The following is a 23,136-nucleotide window of genomic DNA, read 5'->3' as shown; positions in this document are numbered from 1 at the left end:
TGTTGACCGCTCTCAATGAATATATACAGCATAAGCCATGCCCTTCCTTGTTTGTTTGGTGTATTCTTTGTATACTGTAAAATGAATGAAACACTGGGCATCACATCTAAACCAACCCCCGGTCCCGCGCTAACCCGATGCAGACATCACATGACCCAGCCTCCTTCACGTCGTCCGCGGCTTGGGCTCGACCGAACACCCTCTCACTCGAAACAGCGAGCCAACGGTCAGCCTGGAACTCTTCCGATTCTTTTTGCTCGAACCTCTCCTGCTCTCTTCGCAGGTGTCTGTTCGATGGACTCCCCCATTCGCTTCCTGTAGCGACTCCGGGTTGTGTGCAAGTGTCCGCATCTATTCCGGCCCCTTCGTTGTCGTGCCGCTCCGACCTCCGCTCCCCACATGTCTCGCGCTCCGGCTGTATCCATCGACGTCGACTCACGGCCTACCTCCATCGCATCCGGCTTCGCCCATCACGCGCAGTCGCATTCACTCGTCGTCGCCCCTAGTCGCGTCGCTGATATCCTGCTCGCAGGATGGCGACGGCAATCTCCAAACCTACCTCGCACACCCCTAAGATGAAGCGACCTCCCCCGCCTTTTGTTCAGACCGGCATGAATGGTGTGAAGTCCCAACAGCCCTCAACCTCCCCTTCTTCTACCGCAAAGCGCCTTCCAGGATCCGCAACACCAGCTGCCGCAGGCTCAGCGAGCGCACCGATGGTGAACGGCGCCAATGGCACGGCCATTACGGGCGCATCCTCTAACAAAGGCCCCCTAAACCGGCCGAAGAAAGAGGCGCATAAGGCCGGCGAGCAAGCCGGGCGGCTGCAGAAGCCACTCTCAAGGGCCTCGTCCATTGACAGCGATCGTCGGCCAGGAAAGCGGTGCCCAGAGCCCTTCGGTGAGCTTCCGCGGTAGCTTGATGGATGCGCTTGCAGCTATACTAACGCGTGGACCCGCCTCTCTGATAGTCAAAACCACGTCATATATTCTTAAGAAGTTCGCCAAACAACCTCCTTCCCTTATCCTTCACCTCCATCCGACCCATTTCCGCTTCGAGCAGCAAGATGGGAGCTTTCCTTATAACTCGGAAATGAAGGTCATCATCGAGCATATCCGCGCCCAAACCGTTCCCCATGACATGATGGAGGAGCTGTTGCGGGCCAACGTTCGGTTCTATGAAGGCAGGCTCTTGCCCCTATGCGCAAATTTTATGAATTCTTGGCTAACTGGTTACGCGACAAATAGGCTGTCTCATTGTCCGTGTGGTTGATCACAAATCCGTCTCACAGCAGACTCGGAAGTCAGCCGTGCCTTCATCGAATGACAACAATACCCCCTTCTCCATACATAATTACAACGAGCACGTCACGCCATCTGCTTATGTACCTTATCCGAAACTGAACCAGTTGACTTCGGAGAAGTCTGCCGCGAAGGAAACGACGTCAGAGAGTCAGGCGGACGTCAAGGCGGGCGGTGATCAGTCTGGCAGCTCGGAATCTCAAAGTGCAGAGAAGAAATCGAAACCCGCTCAATCGAAACAGCCTACTAAACCCCGAGTTTTCACCACCGTTTTACATCCTACACCCCGTTCGATGCACGCTGAGCTGACCCTACTTGCTACAACACCTGACCCGAAAGCAGCCAAGCAGACGACATCGAGCTCAACATCCCGTCCGCAGGCACCTTCTTCCACAGCCCCGTCCTCACCTGGGCCGGCCGCCACTTCCCAATCGGACCGCCCGCCTCCTGCAAAGAGACCAAAGATGCTGGTGGAGCCGCATGATATTATAGAATGCGAAGCCAGATTGACGAGAGCGTTGGCCCCTCCTCTCTACCTTCAGACTGTCAGTAGCCTTGAGGGGGTACACGATTTATTGAAGCACATGGAAAGCCCGCTTCATTGCGATCCGCCACCATCACCCAAGCGTAGGAAGCGGACTGTGGCTGAACTTGCTGCGGACGAAGCTCTGGCAGCGGAAGAAGAGCGTTTCATGCTCATCATGGACGAGCGTCTGGAGCCAGCTACTTCAAATGGTGCTGGTGGGCCGAAATCGGCTGTCGTCGACGACACCGGTGGTGGTGCGCCATTCGAGCCGCGCTTCTCAAGATTCAAGACTCTTGAGAACATTCGCATGCAACATGAGGAGAAGGCGAAGCGAGAACATGAGATCAAGCTCAAGCAAGAAATGGCCAAGCGTCAACAACAACAGGAGCAAGATAGAGAGAGACGTCGTGTTGCCGAACAGCGACAGGCTGAGGAACATGCTAAGGAGGAGGCCCGCAGACAGCAACTCGCTGCCCAGCAAGCTCAAGCGCAGCTTGCAGCGCAGCAGCAAACGCGGCATGCCATGGCTCAATCCAACGGTGTCAGTCAAGCGCCACAGTCTTCTCCTGTGGTCCGCAACCAGACACCTCAACATATATCGTCGCCAGTTGTTGGTAGCGCAAGGACAACGCAAGCAGGAGTTCCTATGAGTATGACGCCTTCTATGCAGGGTGCTGGAAGCCCTCCGAGACCGCCATCCGCGCTACAGCACGCGCATCCCAATGTCATGAGCCATCCAATGGCACCATCCAGAAGTCAGCAAGGACAGAGCCGGCACGGTACACCACAGATGACACAGGGTACTCCTGCCATGTCTCACGCTACGCCTATCATGCGCAATGTTACGCCAACGCAGAGAATGAGCCACGCCAGCCCCAGCCACTCGACGATGGCACCTACCCCAGTTCTGAACCAGGCTACCATGATGGCGACCCCTCAGATGAACAACGGAATGAGTCTCACGCCTCAGCAGCAACAGCAGATGCTCATACAGCAAAGAAATCAACTTCTTGCGCAGCAAGGACACATGATGCACGGTCAATTCTCGCCCAAGGTGACCCAGATGCAAGCCAACGCGCATGCACAGCAAAATATTCAAGCCCATCAACAGCAGCAGCAGATGCTCCAGGCTCAGCACTTCCAACAGCAGCAGCAGCAACAACAACAGCAGCAGCAACAACAGCAACAACAACAGCAGCAACAACAGCAAGCCAAGTTTTCCAACCCTCAAGCCTACCAAGCGCAATTGATGCGTGCACAGCTTGCACAAATGCAAATGGCGCAGCAACAGCAGTCGCAAGGTCAACAGACGCAAGGTCAACAAGGCCAAGTGCATCAGAACGGGCCGCAAATGAACCCCCAACAACAACAAATGCTAATGGCAGCGGCACAGGCGAATGGAGGGCATCTGCCGCAAAACCTGCAAGGCGTCAACATGGCGCCGGGTGTCACCATCGCTCAGCGTTACAACCAACTATACCAGAACCGCTTGCTCAGGTTAAGGCAAGAAATGGCCGGTCGACTAATGCCGCAGTATGGCGCACCACAGCAGTATCCTCCGCACATTGCACAACAGTATAACTCTGGCCTCGAACGCAACGCCAAGCTCTGGATCCAGGAATTGATGCGTCGGGAGCGGGAGCAAGTTCAGCAACAACGTGCTTCCCAAGTGGCCGCCGTTCAAGCCCAAGTGATGCAGCAGCAACAGCAGCAGAACATGATGCAAAATGGAATGGGGAAGTAGTTACGACCTGCTGGGGCTCTATCATGCTACACATTTCACTTCTTGATCATTTTACATTTCTTTTCAGCCGGGCAATAAGTTCAGCTCACTTTTTCTGGAACTTTTTTTTTCGTCTCTTCCTCGACTCTGGACTTCTTGGACCTTGAACTCGACACTTCGATATCTTCGTCACACCACAATCTTCTTCTCCACGCGACCACAACCATTCACCTACTCCGAGGTTCATCTTTTCCGATCCAGCTTCATTTGATACCACACTTCACCACCATGATACCTAACCGCCTACTCACTCACACACACACACACACACACAAACCTACCTCCACTTCGAGACTGTGCATACGACCTTGGGAACCTGCGGGTAAAAGAGATACGGTTGGCGTTATCTTCTTGGTTTTAATTATTACTCTCTTACTCTCATCTTCATTCCCATCATGCTACTTTACCTTCTGAATTGCTTATCTGATCTGTGCTTGGCGATTACTGTGTACTAACTTGGGAGGAAAGGAGGAGCCAGGCGGAGGGGCATTGGTTTTTCCGAGCTTGCTTTTGATCTCTTGTGCGTCCAGTTACTTTTTTTCACTACTTTTTTATGTTTCGCCATTGGGGAACAGGGTAAGCCTACTTTACAGACTTTGATACCACTTTTGTACAGGGTTATCCCCCTTCTGTTTTCTTTTTTTCTTTCCGTCTATTGCGTTGACGTTATGTGTGCCACTTTGACCTTGTCGACGGGGTTGGTTGGGTTTTTTTCTTCTGATTTGGGGCGATATTTTCGATGGGTGGGTTGGATTGATGATATATTTTAACTTCTTCAATTTACTCATTTGATATTTACGTTTCGCTTCTTTCTGCTGAGTGGGCGCACTTTCTCTTTGAATTGTGTCCTAGAATTCGAAGTTGGGATCCTTGGGACTGCCGTCCGGTAAACTGGGATCAAACCTGCCTAGCCCGTTCGCATAGGCTTCTGCGAGGTATTTTCACTTCCTCCGATAGATCGTGAAGGTAAACGTGAAGGTAGAGACATGTCCGGTCGTGTCGGTGTGAATGCAGTCATCACATCTTTATCACGATCGAAGCCGTAGACGAGATGGAACCACTTAGAATAGATCAACGCTGCAAAGCTCTATCCAGTACTTAAAAGTTGTAGTCCAGTATCTTACATCGGGATCCTGAATATCAGATAGTAGCCGCATGTAAAAGGAATGAAAAAGATGGGATGGCGTTCATCTCATTAAGTGCGGATCAATGGCTATTCGAAGATATATATATCCTCACCCACTAGCACGTAAAACCGGAGTGCGTCTCACATTGAAGGCGAACTTGGAATCCATATGGGCATTTCCATGAAGATACCCTCCTTCTAATCATTCATAGTCTCGTAAGAGCCACTCATCTATGTTGTGGGGTTTTTCTGGGATTATAATCGCTGATACAGGACTGGATTACGGGGAACCTTGACACTAAACTGGATTGGATACATTGTACATACTATATATATTCTTGTGTGGGAATCGATCGCTGAGATATCCACGATCCAGGACCTATATTGTTTATAAGCAGGACGTTGGAAATGAAAGGGATACTTGAATGAGATTGGAAAAGAAAGAAAAAGGGGGGTGTTTGCTCTCGCAAACTGAACGAAGAACCATGGCATTGTCACCGCCACTCACTAACACTACCCTACACATAGCTTCTATGCCTCAGGCTTTCTTGTGTACACAGGAGAAACCTCAGAGGGAGTGCGACCGAGTCTTGCCCACTTCATACTTTTTCCAGTCTTCCCGAAGACTACAGCCAACTCAGAACAAGGGCACGGGGACCGAGGAAGAAAAAAAAAAAAAAAAAAACAAAACAATACAAGGGAAACGAAAACAAACAAACCTATATGAGTGAGTAGATCGGTTTCAGCCGGAAAAGAAAATCCAATGCTTTGGACGTTGGCTCAGTCAGAACAGAATGATACCTATCCACACCGACTGACTGACACTGACTGCACAGAAAACCGGGTTGGTTAGGTTTATTGTCTCTGTCTTGCGACCGACCGCTAGAACATTCGAATTCGACGGACCCCACCGTCTGACTCCGTATGCACGTATGGGGGAATTGTACGAGAACAGACGATCTCGTCGACTTAAGAGGGATCTACGGATCTACGATGATCTCCACTGCGTCAACTCTCCAAGTCCGTGCACTGGTGGGCGGGACTAGAAGGTTCGAAACTCAGATTTTATGTCTGTACGCTGTTGGCGAGAAAGTATATGGGGAGGTCTTTGGTGTTCGGAAGTTGTGGGATTTGAAGTCTTGATGCATCGTCGTAAGTATGGTCGTGCCGGTGTATGTATGTGGGAGGATTGCTGTGATCGATGCGCGAGCAAGATGTCGGTCGGTGGGAGCGATGTGTACGCATGGACCCTGACGGGCGATTTGTATGGCCAGGTTTTAGGTGAACTGTCTGCTGCACATTCCAGTCAGAAGGATAAATTGGTGGTAGTACGGGCAGTAGGAGAAACAACAGACTAGGCTGGACTTCGCGCTAAATGATTTGAGATATGGTCCTGCCTGCTTGGTTTAGGTCCCTCGGATCATCGAAAACACTTTCATTATCTCTTCTAGGGCATAGAGTTTGATCACGTCGAGGTTGAGAACTTTCTGGCTGCATTCGATCAGGTACAAACTCAGAACCCCGAGAGTCATTTTGCGGCCCCTGGCACCATATACAATTCATTGGCCTGGCGAATGCAGATAGTCAAAGTGTCAACGGCAGTAATAAAGGAGTAAGCAAGAGTAAGAGAAGTTATTACCATGAAGCTTGATTTCTAGCCAATAGTGCGCTGGTAGTACAGCGCCTGGAAGAATCAATAAAGTGACGTAGTTGAGAATGGACGCCTGGAAAAGCCCGGGCCTAGTCTCACACGCCCTCGTCGCGGGCGCCATCTTCCCCAGAAAGCCACCGCCGTTGAACTAAAGCGGAAGGATGAGCGGTATCGTGCACGAGTACGTGGGGTTGGTGCTGCTGATGCGAAAATCCCAGATAGTATGGGCGTCGAACGCCGCCATAGGTCAAGATCAGGAATGAGTACTCAACGCCAATGCAATGCAATGCAATGCAACTCAAAATGGCGATATTGCGGTGGCGATGGTTGGATCGAGAAAATCTTGTGCAGGCTCGATGATTGGGGGCTCTGGCACTCATACGACTGGGACGCAAGGGGCGTGCTCAAGAGGTCGGATCGCCGCCCCTGGGGACATACTCCACTCCGCCCTCGAGAACCGATGGCTGCAAATAATGGCGATGGGCCGTTTCTTGCAGCAAATTCGATCAAACAGGAATAGAACGAAGCACGGAGGTCGCGCAGCAGCTAAGACACGAATGGACCCTGATTGTGCGACTTTCGGTCATGATCCTGCGTTTCTTCATTCGCTGAGGATGGTGATAATGAGTCCCCTTCTCACAATCCATTTTGTCTGACTCTTTGTCCCACTGTACTTTCTTGTTTAGTCACCAGTAACCAATCAATTATTCGAGTGGCTTCATGAGCGGAGTCGAAGAAAAAACGACGCCCCCTAGAAAAATCGTCATTGATGACTATCCCAACGATGTACCTGCATCAATACGAGGAAACTCCGTTGCCGAAGCATTTCAGGGCACCTGCGCAACGTTGAGCTTGATCATTAATCTACGTTGATCATGACTATCGTCCACAACTTGAGTTAGGGGCCATGGACAATACGGATTCTGGTCAAACCATCACGACCATATATCACGTGTTAAGGGCTTGCCTTCAGCGGCAGAACATCTCTTGTTTTACCTGGGAACAAGGGAGTCTCGGTGCAGGGCGACTGCCAGTATTAGTTATCAGCGAGCGTAGGGACAGTCGAACGCTCGGCATGGTTAATAGACTGATGTAGGGCACTGAGTGTCCCGTCATGAACGGGCCTCCAGATGTATGTTGCGCTGCAATGCTTGTAAAGTCCTTGTCCATTTGAGACCTGGAGGGAATCATGGCTACCAACGCTTGTGTGTCAAACGAAGACATCAGGATCGACCTTCCAGCTTGCTTGAGCTCCGACCGCAGACCATCATGTTCGTTCTTCATCGGAGACGATCGGAACTAATGACTGGTAGAAAGCTTTTCAGCTTGTTCAATTTCTGACCATGTTGGGCATCTGTGCCAAGGACAGACGCAAGGTGCTGCCTTATTTGCCCGACAGGCGTGAAGAAGGAGGGTGAAGGAAAGTCCAAGGGGATCAGGGCTAGCATAGTCGTATCGATCTCGCATAGGGTTCTCAAGGCGAAGATCTCCAACGTCTTCTCGGAAACTAAAGGTTCAATCAGTGGGGTTAACCATTGATGTTTTCTTTTGCATCTGCCTGTTAGCAGATCTCCAGTCCAGCCAATTTCTCCGCATTCGGAACGGAAGAACATAATGGGAGCTGCCGGCCTAAACAGGTTCCAATATATTGGCCGTTGTTACTTCATGCTTAAGTCTCAATGAAAGAGATGTTGATCATGCAAAACAAGATCTATTACGGCCTTGGCGGCGGCCATACCAGTAGATTCGCACCGATCAACTCACCGCAGGAACCCTTGCAAGGTTGAATTGTCCGGCCCGACTCCTTGCAACATACAGGCCCGTGCTGCAGGGGCTCCTACCCGGGTCACTGATGATTTGAGATTATCACTCAGATCATTGAAGACAAAGACAGCTTCACGGCAACCGCAGCGAAGTGGTGGTCAGAAGATGGGTTGGGAGAATACTCGATGTCGTCGAATTCGAATCCTGTAAGCGGTGCCAGTCAAAACGCGGTACACAACTGGCTCTGTATGCGACTAAACTAGTACTGTGAACAGTCTCAGCTGACCCGGCCGACTGGTGGGTGGGCTCTTCTATGCAGTCGGGTAGAGCCAATGGACTCAATGCACCAGCACCGTTATAGGGGTTCTAGCAGTGTACTAGGAAATGTTTTCCTTGGAAGTTCCTTTCAATATAGCGAGAATCGGCGAAGTGTGCAGCTCCTCCTCCGTAGTACTCCATAGAAGATCTGGGGTTTGGTGGAGGCTAGTCGTAGCTAGTGTCGGTGATGAGACAGCCACACCGGCATTCTTGACGTCACAGTTGGAATTTCTCCTAGGGACGAAAATAGTCGAAATATAGGGCGACCAAGCCGTCGGCGGGGCGGTAAGGAGATCAGATTGACCGAGAAGCCGGAAGTTCAGGCACTGGGGAGAGAGCCTCGTGTGTTTACAAAAGATCAATAGAACCGCCCTGGAAGGAGATGGGCGAGGTCGGTTCCAGGACGGGGATGAGGGGTGTTACCAGTCAGTGTAAATTCATCAAGCAGGCGAGTTTGTCTTTATGCGGCTGAGGCAGTGGCTTTCCAGTTCAAGGTTCTTGGCTACCGAATGAATGCGAGCTGGATCGACGGTGCAGGTTGCTCAGACTGGCAAATGAAGCTTTGGGGGAAGAAGGTAAAGAAGAAGGGAAGGGGAGAAGGGAAAGCGCCTCCGAGGGCCCGACCGGGGGGAAGTGTGTGTGTGGCTTGACAGCTGAGGCGCAGTTCCCTACAGTAAGTTGTAAATATGCGTAATCCAGTCCTGTGGCTGGGGTTGCCTTTTCCGCTTTCTTCTGACAGGCCAGGCTGGCTCTCTCCATGGCGGACTCGGAGTACGACTCCAATTCATGCCCGTCTACATGTTCCTATTATCTATCCAAAAGATTCGTCTGATATCCTCAGTGGACCTCCGCGGGTTTCCTCTTGCAGATCCGTATCAACAGCCTGAGAGTGAGTACGAGCGCACAGAACAAGAAAGAGGAGCACGGAGTACGAAGTACGAGCATTGTCTTTAACCAGATCCCGGCACTTGGAGCTGTCAAACTCGCCCACAGATCCCGTTCTTTAGTGTTGCACCGGATACAAACCTTCTCCCCCTTTTAGCCTCTTTAGCCTCTTTAGTGGGGGAACTAAATGCTAGTCTACCAGAAATCCATCCTTGAAGAGTACATACGTCAAGTCTCGGTTTGATGAACACAGATCCATCCAGATAATTGCGATTCTCATCGCGCTTTGGTATTACGCTACGAACACTAGCAGCATCAGTCGCTCAGTCGGTCAACCTTGCCTGGTCCAAATTTCGCACCAGTGGATGGAAGTAGACTTCCTGTGCCATGGTCATGCAATAGCAATGAAGACAATAATGCGAAGCGTGTTGCGTATATCCAGGTGGAAGGATAGCAATAGCGCAGGTACTGTAGGCCAAGGTTTAATATCGATAAGGTGCCCGCAATGTACACACCGCATGCTTCTCTCTCCCACTTACAACCAAGTCCATGTGTTTCCCCTTAGAAGATCGAACGTGACATTGCGCAATGGATTCCGTAGTTATCCCCAGTGAGATCCGACCGCTTCTGAGCCGTAGTCTAGCAACCTCTTCCCCTGAGTTACCGACATGCGTTAACGACCCATTTATGCGCGATAGTCTTTTTCTGTCAATGATTGAGCAGAACCAAGGTGAGACCCAAGTCAGCGGGCGGTGCTTCTCTGGTAAAGATTCTTCAGGGAAAGCCCACGATGTTCGGAAGATACAAGCAATAAGGGGGTGTCGCCGCTGCGTTTAGCGGTAATCGGACCATGCGCTCATATGAGAATTGACCAGCCCAGGGTACACCATCGAAGCCGAGAGAACACAAGCAACGTGTTCGGTATGAGTGACTTGTTCAATTTGGAGCTCATATCGTATGGTGTCTTAAGGACCGAAGCAACGACTGACGCGTGACAGGTCGGAAACCTTGGGATCTTGCTGGCAGCGCCCCGTCTTCAACAGAAACCGAAAGAATTAAAAAGGAAAGAGGAAAAAGCAAAGCACGGGTCCCGAAATAACCTTCTTCGACGGCTGTCCAAGGCAAGTGTGTCGTACTACTACTCTAGCTAGTAGGTATTTCTCCGCCCATTAGCCATTTAGCTTGTCGTAGTCAGGGGAGTGCGTGCCGTCTGTCTGAATTCGCTTACAATCCCATCAGACGAGTGAGCGTTGGGAGTGGGAATTTCCGATCGATGCATCATTAGTGGGTGAAGAATATAGAGAGAGTGTGTTATTCCGTAGTCATCACCGCGCATTACGGGTCGGATCTCATCCAGTTCGCGGGGGCAATACTTTGCCTGTCCGTCGGACGAGCCAGAGGTATGATGAATGACGATCATGTATCAGGCGAAAAGTCGTGACACAGTCGCCCATGTTGAGGATGTTTGAGAACAGATGGAACCGTTCCCTAGCTAGTCGTCTCAGGCTTGTTCTTGCTTTGCCTCTACTGGGCTTAAAGGATACGGTCTTACCTACCCACATTCCACAGCGAACGATGCTGGTAGGCCAGGTTCGGTCGGAGCGTTCCTGGGCGAAGGGCCCGAGTGGCTGTTGGCATCTGGCAAGGCTGGGAGGTTTATGATAGGTGCGGCTGGTCGGCTGGTGAAAGATGGCCGAATTTCAAACCTGCAGACATCAGTCTGGCTGCGTGTCCAGCGACTGGACGATCTCGTTCGGCTTAGGAGGATGATGTGCGTCTGATCAGTGATCGCCGGCCAAAGCGCCTGTCGGCTGCTCTTCACGCCGCACCTCCCCCTTCTCCACTCCATTCCTCATTGAGCATGGGTGAGTCGATCTCTGAAAAACGGGGTTAGTCCCTGTCCGGCCAGTCAGTCCCTAACAATAGTACCAATGAGTAAGTCCTCCCCCGTACTGCAGGAGGGAGACCTTACAGGTACACAGTGTCTGTATGTGGTGGGTGACTGAGGCTTCCATTTCCCGACTCTCGAGATTCCGCGACAACAAATACTTTAACCGCCTCAAAACCTGCACCAGCCCGGCTTTCATTTCCAGCCAAACAACCCAGTTAAGTAAGCATACCGCCTTCTACCAACTCCACCCTTTCAATAGGAGGATAGGCACTTACTGAAACTTCTCTTGGCTCTCTCGAAGGGATCTAGTTACAGTATGGTATGAATGAATGAGGCGAAGTGTTATGTTTTGGTTGAGGTACTTTTTTTTCAATTTATGGTTTCTTATCATAGATTGGACAGGGAATGATGGGGCATTGCCTGGGGGTATGTCCGCGATGAACCATGGTTCCAGTCAGGCCATAGCTTATCCTCCCATTCTACTTTGGGCAAACGCCGCGCACATTCAGGTTTCTGAGTTTCTGATTGTGTTTGATTAAGCGTCCTGCAATGTTAACTACAGGAAGCGTCTAGACAAGCTGGGACGGAGGCGACACTGGGAAAGACAGTCATCCAAGAAATAGCTCTCGCTTACTGGAGGCGCTGTGAGTTGTTGCCTGTCTGCAGATAAAACATGGAAAAAGAAACGATGATACAGTTTCAAATTATTCATGGTGGTTGAGGAGCCATCTGCAATTCAGGCCGGGTTCGCACAGACCAAGCAGAAGCAAACGTTTGGAAAGTGATAGATGATGAACGTGAGCAAAGCGGACCACCAGCGGCGGCTGGATTCTCATGTACGCAGGAAAGATAGAAAGAAAATACAGCACTCCCCACGGAAGCCCTGGGTGAGAGTCGACCGATCCAGATGGGTTCGTTCTATCCGTGGGATAAGATCTCCACGGTGGGAATTCCCGAGACGGGCTCCAGTCACCTCGGGTTTCTCTTGCTGTGTGGGGATGGTTGCATGAGAATAATTGTCCGGTATTGATTTCTTTTTCATGCCATTTCCCTCCCATCTCTGCCCAATATTCCAGGTTGTTGTTCTTACTAGCTCTCCGAGATATCGGTCTCCCTTCTCCCTTTCCTCAACCTTCTGGGGTCCGTGAGTGAGGCAAAAGGTAGTCAAAGTAGTTTGCTAGTTCTTGGTGGACGGTGACAGCACGCCGCCGACTATGCGGGTTTCCTTCTTTGGTATACGGTCACCAGGCATCTGACCGGGTGGAGTCATATCCTTGATCAATGGTCCAGAGAGAAAAAACGTTCTGCCTGCAATGCCGATATTGCCCCAGAGCCCTGCTGCACTCGATAAACGTACAATAGTCTCTCATTGGGTCTGAGACGATGAGGGATTTGACAGTGGTCTAGACGGTGGCGTTGAAACCAGAAGACGATCGATGATGATTTGGGAAACCTGTGGCGTCAGCCTGGAGGACCGTACCTGGCTGGTGTGCTAGAAACTGCACTCGGGGCTATGAGGGCTGGCAAAGTGAATATCTAGTGGCAGCATGTAAGAATGGGGAGCGAAACCGTGGTATCGTAGCTTAGCTCTGTGGTGTGGAGTATCGATGATAACGCTGACGATTAAGGTGCTGCTGCCCCAGCCTACCGGGATTATTCTTTCTGCCATTGGTGTTCTTGCCATCGATCTCATCTGATGCTTGAACGCACCTTATCATTCGTAGAGGTTTCAGTGCAACGCCGAAACAAAAACCTCCTGATCCACATGGTGATTCAGCAGGATTGCCGATCGGACCAGTCTCCAGCGACGGCACTCTTTCGAGGGTTTGACGATCGTGAAACAGACCTCAGCATTAATCTAGTTGATAGCGAGAGGGTTGGTGGTACAAGGGTTTCATAAGCCAGGTAAGATTCGAAAAACGCATAATTATTGAATCTACTACCATGGTTTGTCGTAGTCGTAGTCAGATCCATGGCATAACTACTCCGTACTTAGCTTCGATAGCCCGCTAAGAAATGCCCGGGCTTAGCAACAGCAACAGGCTGGAGCGGTGGGGGGAATAGAGGGAGATCCCGAGCATCTGGAAGGAAGACTGGAAGATTGACCGGCGGTGATCCATTTCCATGATCCGCATTAAGGTTTAGTTGAGTTTTAGTGTTAGTGTAAGTTATTGCCTGCCTACCTTAGTTACCCACTTAGTCAGGGCTCAGGACTCTTTGAAGCTAAACCTGCCCCTAGTGTTCATGATCCTCTGACGTTCGAACATTCCATCAGTGGTTCTTCCCCTCCCACATCTGCGCCCTAATGCATTCTTTTCTTTTCTTTTTGTTTTGTTTTCTTTTTAATTGCTTTTCTGTTGGGTCTGGTTAAGTCTGGTCTGGTTCTGGTCTCTCTTTCTCCTTTTTTTTCCTCTCTTTTTCCTTGACTCTCGCAGCCACTCTATTGGGTTCTTTTTCGCCTCCTCTGCCGACTACCCATTCGCCGAGGCATAACGGTCAGTTCTGCCGTATACCAGCAATCCGGGATGAGGGAAGGGGAGGGGAGAAAGGCCCGAGATTGGTGCATTGCATCTGCCAGAAGTAATTTATTGTCGTCAATACAGTACAGTCTGAAGTAAGATTCTTACCATCATGATCTGCTGGCCACTCTCGAGGTGATGATTCGAGGTGCATGAGGCGGACCCATTCGAGCCATGGGACGATCCACTCGACCGGACAGAATCAGACTCCCAGACCTCTGATCATATTGTGATTTCCGGAGTGGACGTCGACAAATTACACTACAGTTACAAACCAAGGAAACGGGTCCAATAGGACATAATAGGATTATTGGTTTTAATCTTTTGGGGGGGGGGGAGGGTTTCTTTGTCTCTTACTGCAGAGTTAAAATAAAACTAGAATGATTGATTGATTCCGACATACTTAGTAGGTATCAGGCAACAAGAAGAGTTTGACGAGGAGTAAAGTAGATTGAAGAGTCGAAAAACAATTTGGGGTAAATAACCATCAACCCAAACAAAATAAAATCAAAATTCTCACCACAAAATAAAAATACATACTCCCAAAGAATTTCTGAGCCCTCCCCCCCCCCCCCTCCTTCTTTTCCAAGTGAGGGATAGGGCGACAGGAAAGAAGCTCACACTTGCACGCTGTTCTATTCTGCTCCTTCACCTAATGTAGTAACTCGGTCATATAATAGAATAGATTTAACCTCCCACTGAGCCTTTTCTCCCCCCAGTTTCCCCTGCCAACAAACCATCCCCTCCTCCCCCTCGTCCTCCCCGCCAGGAACAAACCCTTCAACCTTGGAACATCGATTGCAATATTAGATCAATTTGCACTTCTATCGATAGACCTAAGACATCCCTTCAGTCTACCTGCGTCTCGAAATCAATTGACTCCATCATCCCCTTGCTGGACTGACCTGCCTTTCCTATAACTACAACATCCCTCTGCTGCAACTGAGACACAGACAACCCAGTTCGGTCTCAGCCTCTACGACTTGCCGCTTTGCGAGGGAACACAGGATCGTGAAAACCGCGTCTACAGGGCGACTTATCGATCCCCATCCATCTCTCCCCCCCCCCATCATCGCGGTGATCTCGTCTATCCCCATCCTCCTCTCGTCCACCTCAACCCTGTTCGTTTGTCTTTTAATCGAGAGACAATCGCGCCTCCTAGGAAACGGATAGGCTCAAGACTGGATTTCTACCAATCGAAGACCTTCTTTGCGTGTCCCTTCTGGCGGACTCGTCGCGGTTACTAGAGGAACTCTATAGTCTACATTCCTGGCCTTGCGTAGGCCCTCCCAAAGGCACGCGACGCGCCACTTGATTTTGACTCTGGTCTCTTACTTTGCTGCTCCTTTGGGGACTAGCTAAGCAATGACTTCTACTGGTGAGTGCGATCGGCTTTTCCTTGCCCTACACAATATATGACTGAGAGATTTGTTTATTTCACCTCGCCTATCCTCCTCCATTCCCCAACCTCACATCCTCTCTTTCTTTCTCAGCTCTATTCCCAACCCAGGTTGGCCTTCCTTCATTCTTGCTACTGCTTGTGCATCCCGCCTGTTGTCCTTCACTCTCTAAGGAACGCATCCTCATTCACTTCCACTCCCTCACTCACTCACTCACACACACTCTCTCTCTCTCTTGAGCATCGCCAAGAATTGTTTGTTGATCCATCGTGGTCTCGGTTGCCGTTCTTTCTACTTGTATACCATACCATCCTCATCGGACCTTGCCACATTCCCTGATATACTAATAATAACCCAATAATCCCGCGCTTGTTGTGTCATATACCCGCACCTGACGCAGGACACATCACTCTTTGATTTCCTTATATTGTTGCCTTGTCCCAACAGCGCGGAACCCCCCATCTGCGATCATCTCCTCGCATCACTTTGGTGACGTTGCAACAAAGACTAAACAATACGCCGGACAGGTGCTAAACTCGAAACCCCTCCCGCCCCGCCTCGCAAAGACTGTGAGGAGAACGAAGAAATGCGACCCCAGGGTAACATGTCTGATCGCCTTACTGTCGAAGTTGATTGCACATCCCTGGGCTCCAACGAGTGCCCGTCCATGACTACTACCTTCTCGCCTCTTGATTCACCGAAGACCACCCCGACCAGTGTTTACAGTCACGGTTCGTTGCAGTCTCCTAGCTGGCACGAGGCAGGAGGATCATTCCCCGGTCAGGCCTACGAGCGACACACCGGATCAACACCCATGAGCAGTGCATTTCGCTTGGCCACGATGACGTCGAACGATGTGATGGGTATGCCCTACGCCAACATCGAGCCCCAGGAGCGGATGCCCATGACCGATTTCTTGTCTGGATATGACGAGAATGTCGAACAGTTCTGGATCCCCTCCGAGGCGCCCAAGGCATATGAGCATGGGGTACAAGGGCTGCCATACCCTCCCCAAATGCACCACTACGCCCCAATGGCCCGCCCCAACTATCGCCAACACCCTGCACCATACCTTCCTGAATCCGCAACCAACCCTTGTCTATCGCGTCCCATCTTTCACCATCAACACGAGCGCATCCCAACGTCCATGTCGATGGGGAATATGATTCCTTGGATTGCGCGGCCGGCAGATTCGATCGCTCCACAGACCATCGCGCCCTCTCAAGTCGCCCCAGTTACGCCACCACCATCATATTCAGAATTCGCGGCGCCGCTGGGTGCCTTCAAGACACACACACCCACAACCCCCGTGCGTTCTTGCTCACTGGGTAGCGGCTCTGGATCAGACACTCCCATGAGCCGACTATCAAGTAGCATGGACTACATGGATGAGTTTAGCCAATCCCCCGTCTACCGAGACGGTCTGGGCCGGATACAGCGCCAGCCGTCCCGCAAGACTGCCCGGAAGCAAGCCTCAAAGCAAAACCTCAGCCTGGAGAACCTACCCACTATCATCAAACAGGTGCAATTCAAGTGCAAGGAACCCGGGTGCAAGGGTCGCTTTAAGAGACAAGAGCACCTCAAGAGACATATGAAAAGCCACTCTAAGGAGAAGCCACATGTTTGCTGGGTCCCTGGATGCCATCGGGCGTTCTCTCGCAGTGACAACCTCAACGCACATTACACGAAGACTCACAGCAAGCGAGGTGGTCGCAACCGCTACGTCGCCACCCTGGATGAGACTAGCCCCGATTACAACCCAGAGTATCGCGGTCAGCTGACACCTGATGGGCGACCTCTCTACGGCCAAAAGCACGACGACACCATGCCTGGCACCCGTCATATGAGTGTCGAGTGGGACGATTAGAACACGGGTGGGAAGAGTAGGATGGGCGGACCAAACCATGATACCCTTGGCAAGCAGGTTGCCATTTCTCCTTTTTTGGTCTTAGATGGGGACAGACACACACAGGGCCAGGCAGACCCGGTCGGCGCTTCGCGGCGTTATTTTGTAAAACATACCTGGTTATATACACCGGATAATTTCCTATGTTGGTTCTGATCTTGCATATTGTTTCTCTTTTTTCGTCAACTTCATTTCCTATCTCTCTTTGATTTTCCCCATCCATTGCTCAAAAACGTGTTTTGGAATGTTGAGGAGGCTTATTCCTTATACCTGAATAATAATGATGCATTGAAAGCTAAAATGGACGGGAAAGTTTTTGTACGCTTCAGGTGATCGATTGTGTCTGCAATGTTCTTGATCTGATTGATCTTCTTGACTACCGACACCTTAATGGAAGCTAATAACAGATGAGCTATTGATGGAAGTCGTGGAGGAAGACTATGAAATAACCAGTGGGAGGAGAACCAAGGAATGAAAGAACTATTTTTTTTGTCAGGTCTGATGCCGTGTCTTTTCTTTCGTCTTTGTATTCCGATAGATCAGATTTCGATCGTCAAATCCTACTACATTGTATTATATGTACTTTCCAGTGGATGTTCGATGGCTTTAGCGTGGTTTTGACAATTCCGTTGAGTTGATCTGGGACCCGTCACACCAGCCGTGGGGAAGAGGGGCGGGATAGCAGCATCGGGCCGAGGTCAAGTCCGCCTCAGAATGACAGTCCGGTGAATTCCAGGAAGGGAAAGAAAAGAGAGTGGGTGGGCTTGTAGTGGAATGGGGGTCCAAGGTAGATGATGTATCATATCTGCAGGCGAAGTACTTAGTAGTAAGATGGATGCAGTGGAGTTGAAGTTACAAGTAGCTTAGTGTAAGAACGAAAGGTGGACACGCATTCATCAGGGCGGTCAGCTCAGACTCACTTCTCTCCACTTTACCCACATTCCGCCCACCATGGCAGATTTCCTATTGGCGGAAGGTTTGCCGCTCCCCATGGGTGTCGGCCATCTTACAGAATACTTCAGGCAGGCTAGCCCCAAAGTAGAAAACAACAACACCAGCCATTTAGTACCTTAGTTTAGTAAGTCTGAATGGTTTGAAGAAGACTCGAAACGCCAGATCTTGCCGATTGCTGAGTCCCTGGTACTTGTCTCCAGCGCTAACATGCAGTGCGTCTGCGGGTATCATCTACATTCTCCTTTTCCAGTCCTCGACCTACCCCCATCACTTTTCTCGCACTGCCCCCCCGGAAATCATATCATTCACGGAGCTCTCATCGGCTTCTTTCTCCCCACTTTCAGTTCCAGCTACCTGGATGGCCTCAAGCATCTGAAGCCCAAAAGGCAATAGTTTCACATGCCAAGCCCCGTGATGAGTGATGTCTGAAGATGTCCTGATCCAGCACAGCAGTAGTAGCATTTATTTTTGGTGCCTACCACCGAGCATACTTCCGCCTCATGGGGTAGGTCGCATGGAATGATGACTTCTGACTCTTTCTCCCCGATCCGTTCCAGATCACTGGGCCACGACACACCGCTAATCGAATTCCTGCCGTCCGATTATACTGTTCGATCGGGAAATACACGCGCTCTGAACTTGGGGGACACACCTCGGGTTCCATGCAATGAAACATGCCGTTCCTCAACATACACTCGTCGTCTGTCTTTGATCACCGATGCATCTGTGAATAGTCCCGAGAGACTCAATATTGTTTTCAAATTGACCCTTGACAGAGAACCAGCAGGTAACTATTTAGCTATCTTCTCTGATGGTACGGAGACAGCTTGCTCGATATGCGCGCCTCCTTTTGTAGATCGACCCTACTCCCCAGGCAGTCGACCAAGAACAGAGAGATGGTCGCACATCCCGAGCATCAAGACAGACTCATCTCACTCACAATCTGTCGACGTCCTCTCAGATCAGGAAGCCAATGCTGCACATGACAAACGTGAGATTCGCTAATTACACAAATCGGCTCAGCTCCAAGCTGTCCTTCGTGCGACATACCTTCGTGAGATGCACGCTGTCGATGACCAACCACGGTTTCAATGCGGGTGCAACACTCTGTACAAGATCTTATGTTTGCTGATTGATTACCACCCAAATCGAGATGGCTGCAAACTTCGAACGAGGAACCACTCAATAAACAGCCATCGTCGAATGTGCATCTGCGCCAGTCAACGAATGCGCTCGGCCGCCTCGTGCCCGCGGAACCACGGATATCGAATTTGTGCTACTTTCCTGAAGACTCGGCCTCGATGAAAGTACATATGTCTTCTGTTTAAGTTCCAGCCCACTGCGCGATTTTTTACGCAGTCAGAAATACCACCCTCTAGTCTGTGGCCATGAGATTCGCGGCAGACCCACGAGGTATAGAGGTCTTACAAAGGTACTGTACATCTCGACTGAGGGAATATGCTGCCGTTCACGACGTACTAAGTCTAAGTCGTTTGTGTCTGGAGTTTAAAGTGCGTGGGGAATTTAATCCATCCCTGCCCTTGTGGGGGGTCGGGGGGGCGAGATAGTGCCACCAAGCGAAGATCAGTGCAGCAACTGCCCCGTCCACATTGACGACTTACTGTAAGAGGCGCTGCCGGTCATTGGGGGGTCTGGCCTTGGCATGAATGTTTTACGAAAAAACTCACTGCGCATGCATGTCCTGCAGAACCGCCCCGTTCTCGAGGACTTCGCATACGCTTGGAAGCTCCTGAGCGGTGCAAAGTTTCGGGGGTCTCAGAAGGCTTCGTAAGTCTGGTTGAACTCGCCCAGCTGTACTGTACCTGAGCAAAACTGTTTGTGGTTCTACCTGCCATCTGCCTGGCCGCTCAGGTATGCGCATCCACAAAAGGGTAGACGATGCGGTTAGCCAGCCTTGTTCTGCGAGACTTCAGCCCGTCAGCCCCCCTGATCCAGCCTCTCGAGCGCCTGCATCGAATCACAAGTACTGTATCAGGTTGTACACTATGCTACCATCCTTCTACCACCCTTAGATACTACGTCGGAGATCCACGTCCTCGGGCCAAGCGCTTGAGGGGATTTGTTCTAGATGACCTTGAATCTGTCATGGGCGATCTCCGTGGAGTCGTTGTGCTTATGCATTGTAGCGTAGCGCGATGAGCGCGAGAATCGTACTTTTTGTCCCCACATCCTGTCCTTGTTTCGCACCTGTTTGTGGGACGGAGTACGACTTACCCACGTATACGCCATTTCTTTCTCTACAGTGACTGGCTAGTATGAGTCGCAATTCGATCACCATCTCACCGATCACACGAACTGCTTCTAGACGTTTCTAGTTCGGGTCTTGTGACCTTGACCATGTACGTGACCTAAACCATGAGAGGCTGCAGTTCACAGGGGCTCATAGACAGTGTTCTTGTTTGGAGGAAAGTCTGAAAATAGACATGTTCATAGTTAAATGCTGCAATCTCAGATGCTCGAGTACAGCTGCGCAGCCCGACGAACCACATCAGCTGTAGTTGTCATCCATCCGCCCTGCTTTCACGGTATTGCGGGCTACCCCTCCAAAGCGGGACTGTGGGATGGCACGATAGCGCATACGAAGTGTCCAATCTGCCTTTGGTTATCCGGCCTCTGATTTCTAATGTCAATCCCCTTGAACAAAACCCCCGTTTGCACGGTTAATGACACCTTTCACCTGGAGGGCCATTTCAGCAGGCGCCCACTGACCTCCACGGAAAACAGCACAGCCTATATTGGAGCCTGGTCTCTCTCTGGAGGTGCAATGCTAGTCACTACCCCACCGAAATAGTATCTGCGCGCCTGCCATGGCATCGTCATCTGCGGTGGCTTGCTACTTGGTACTATCAATTTCACGATAAGTAGTCTGTGCTTTAGCGTATAAATGCCTTGATCTCAGCTTTGCCCCTCTCGAAACAATCCAAGCCATACCTCACTGCGGTCTGTCTCATAGCCCCAACACTGAAATGAGAGGTAATTACCTCTAGGGCACAAGACGAAGGTGATGTGCGGGATTTGGAGTCAACAACATCATATTTATTGAATTGTGGCTCGAGGTTGCGAGTCAGTTGGTGGAACACACTTCATGCAGGCGGAGCAGTAGTTGCTGTTGAAGAATATTGATTGTCAGGGAAAGCGTTTCTGGGTGTGAGATATCAGATGCACTTGATTCTCCCCAGAAAAGGGATGAAGGTCGTGAGTGTTTCGGCCTCAGGCTGATTTCAGGTGTCTGTGATGATCTCATCACTATCCCGCACGGGCCAACGCACTAAGCCCTGCTTACCTAACATCGTATGATTTAAACACTTCTCCTGCGCCAAACTCCTCACTTTCTTTTGCTTCCTGTTGCTATTCTTGCCATTGTCGATGACAAGGGTGGACTGGTCATGTATGGGCCAGCACTATATCATCTCACTTCAGTCCCCTTCTCTACATGATGTCTGTAGAAGCGGCGGAGGGAGATTGCGGGGTCGTTTAGCGGTGGCGTGGAGGGAGGTTGTCTATGGTTCACTCCACAGTTGAACCTGGGTCGATTGTGTGTTTGGATATGTTGTCGCTCACTTCGTCGCTCGAACTATGATGACTCTTTCTCTTTGGCATGATGCAGGACTGAACAAACAGCCTGCTATGAGTGCTCCATTTCTAATTATCAAGCTCAACAGTCTGAGTTCTGAACGGACAAGTGGTTGGACAAATGCTGTTGCAATGTTTGTGAGGGAAAGCGATATTAACTACGTCTTTGAATTGGAATTGTTCATCTAGTATATGGCATCAATACTTATTCTCCTGTAGTATACTATATCTACGCAGACATTATGCCAATTAAACCGAGTCAAAGAACTCGACGGTCGCAGTCCGTCCACGCGAACTTACACCCAAGCAAACAAACAAACAAACAAACAACATCTACACCACAAGCCATACCCACTCCCACCATCCACACTCACTCACCTCAAATCCAACCCCAAGAACACCGTCTCCTCAACCAAAGGTGTCTCATAGTACGGCCCGACGTTCACAAACCCCGCCGCCCGATACAACCGTAACGGGCCCTCCATCGTCCGCAGCGTATCGAGTCGCATCGCCTGATACCCGAGCTCCCTAGCCCTGTGCACCACGGCGTCCACCAGCGCCTTCCCCAGCCCCATCCTCCGTGCCTCCGGAGAAACATACAGCCGCTTCATCTCGCAGTATCTGATCCCAGCGTCATCGCCCTCTGGACTGGATCCTCCGGGTTGTTGCTGGTTCAGAGTGAGGGCCCGGAGAGCTACGCATCCGAGAGGAACCCGCTCGTCTATGCTGTTGTGGTTGCTGTAGGCGAGGAGTATGTCCCCCCCGTGTAGGGCGCCGTATTTTCCCGGAAGGGAGTGCAGCTCCGTTTCGAAGTCCTGGAATGTGAGGTCGATGTTGAGCCATTGGACGTAGGCGCGGAAGAGCGTGCGGATGGCTGAGAGTTGCTCTGGGGTGTGCGCGGGGATGATGCGGTAGGTTGGGGTCGAGATAGACATTTTCTGGGGAGTATTGGGTTGTGTTGGCTTGGTTGCGTCTGAACCAGGAGTAGGGCCTTGAATTGAACATGTAGTGGCTGAATCAATGGTTTTCATGGTATTCGTCTATTCGGCCGAGGTCATCTATAGGGCGGCGTTGTGACTCAATTTCAGTTGTAGATGTGGTTGATGCCCCACCCAGGTTGAAGTACCGCCCTGTGGGACTCCGCACGAACCGTCTACAGAACATTACGTTCTCCTTACTCTCTGCCTGTCGGCTGGCCTCTTCTTCTATCTACTTCTCTATCTACAATCAATTGTCATGCTGTGCATGGTGGTCAATCGCTCACATCCAACAGACACTATCAGCATGCTTCTCACGTCATACAGCTATCGCTCTCGGGGTCCCACGGCGCCGCTTCGATCGCTAGCTGACGGACTATACAATGGGTCTAGTATTTGGTCTTATCGAACAATATCTTTCCCAATTTCGCTCAATCTATCATTCTGGCATACTCCGACACTCCAAAGTATCGATCACAAGGCACAACCGGGGAGCTCCGACGCCAAGTCGTCGCCGTTATCATGCTCAATACTCTCTTGC

General features: G+C 50.7%; 3 protein-coding genes across 3 annotated transcripts; 2 read left to right on the top strand and 1 right to left on the bottom strand.

The window, feature by feature from the left end:
* The first annotated feature begins 442 nt into the window (after nucleotides 1-442).
* On the top strand, nucleotides 443-3,705 carry BO97DRAFT_79673 (uncharacterized protein). Its single transcript, XM_025701068.1, has 3 exons — nucleotides 443-618; nucleotides 971-1,183; nucleotides 1,248-3,705. Exons 1-3 carry the CDS (start codon nucleotides 534-536, stop codon nucleotides 3,569-3,571), a joined length of 2,622 nt encoding a protein of 873 aa, XP_025556094.1. The 5' UTR covers nucleotides 443-533; the 3' UTR covers nucleotides 3,572-3,705.
* Nucleotides 3,706-15,489: 11,784 nt separating this feature from the next.
* brlA (C2H2 type transcription factor BrlA) lies at nucleotides 15,490-17,215 on the top strand. The gene has a single exon (XM_025699050.1). The coding sequence runs from the start codon at nucleotides 15,751-15,753 to the stop codon at nucleotides 17,029-17,031; it is 1,281 nt and encodes a 426-aa protein (XP_025556093.1). The 5' UTR covers nucleotides 15,490-15,750; the 3' UTR covers nucleotides 17,032-17,215.
* Nucleotides 17,216-21,816: 4,601 nt separating this feature from the next.
* Nucleotides 21,817-22,553, bottom strand: BO97DRAFT_410444 (GNAT family N-acetyltransferase; the record flags this gene model as incomplete). The annotated part of the gene is made up of 2 exons (XM_025696137.1): nucleotides 21,817-21,841; nucleotides 21,997-22,553. 2 exons carry the CDS (start codon nucleotides 22,551-22,553, stop codon nucleotides 21,817-21,819), a joined length of 582 nt encoding a protein of 193 aa, XP_025556092.1.
* Nucleotides 22,554-23,136: the final 583 nt, after the last annotated feature.

Source organism: Aspergillus homomorphus (assembly GCF_003184865.1).
Source record: "Aspergillus homomorphus CBS 101889 unplaced genomic scaffold BO97scaffold_2, whole genome shotgun sequence".
Classification (NCBI taxonomy): Eukaryota; Fungi; Ascomycota; class Eurotiomycetes; order Eurotiales; family Aspergillaceae; genus Aspergillus; species Aspergillus homomorphus.
Note: the sequence above shows the minus strand (reverse complement) of the source record. Positions and strands in the feature narration are given on the sequence as shown.

What these genes read in the sequence shown, in the direction of transcription:
- BO97DRAFT_79673 (XM_025701068.1), top strand. Translation starts at nt 534, where the DNA reads ATGGCGACGGCAATCTCCAAACCTACCTCGCACACCCCTAAGATGAAG. An exon ending in TGTTCAGACCGGCATGAATG is followed by an intron (nt 619 to 970) that starts GTGTGAAGTCCC and finishes CCTCTCTGATAG; the next exon opens with TCAAAACCACGTCATATATT. An exon ending in CAACGTTCGGTTCTATGAAG is followed by an intron (nt 1,184 to 1,247) that starts GCAGGCTCTTGC and finishes CGCGACAAATAG; the next exon opens with GCTGTCTCATTGTCCGTGTG.
- brlA (XM_025699050.1), top strand. Translation starts at nt 15,751, where the DNA reads ATGCGACCCCAGGGTAACATGTCTGATCGCCTTACTGTCGAAGTTGAT.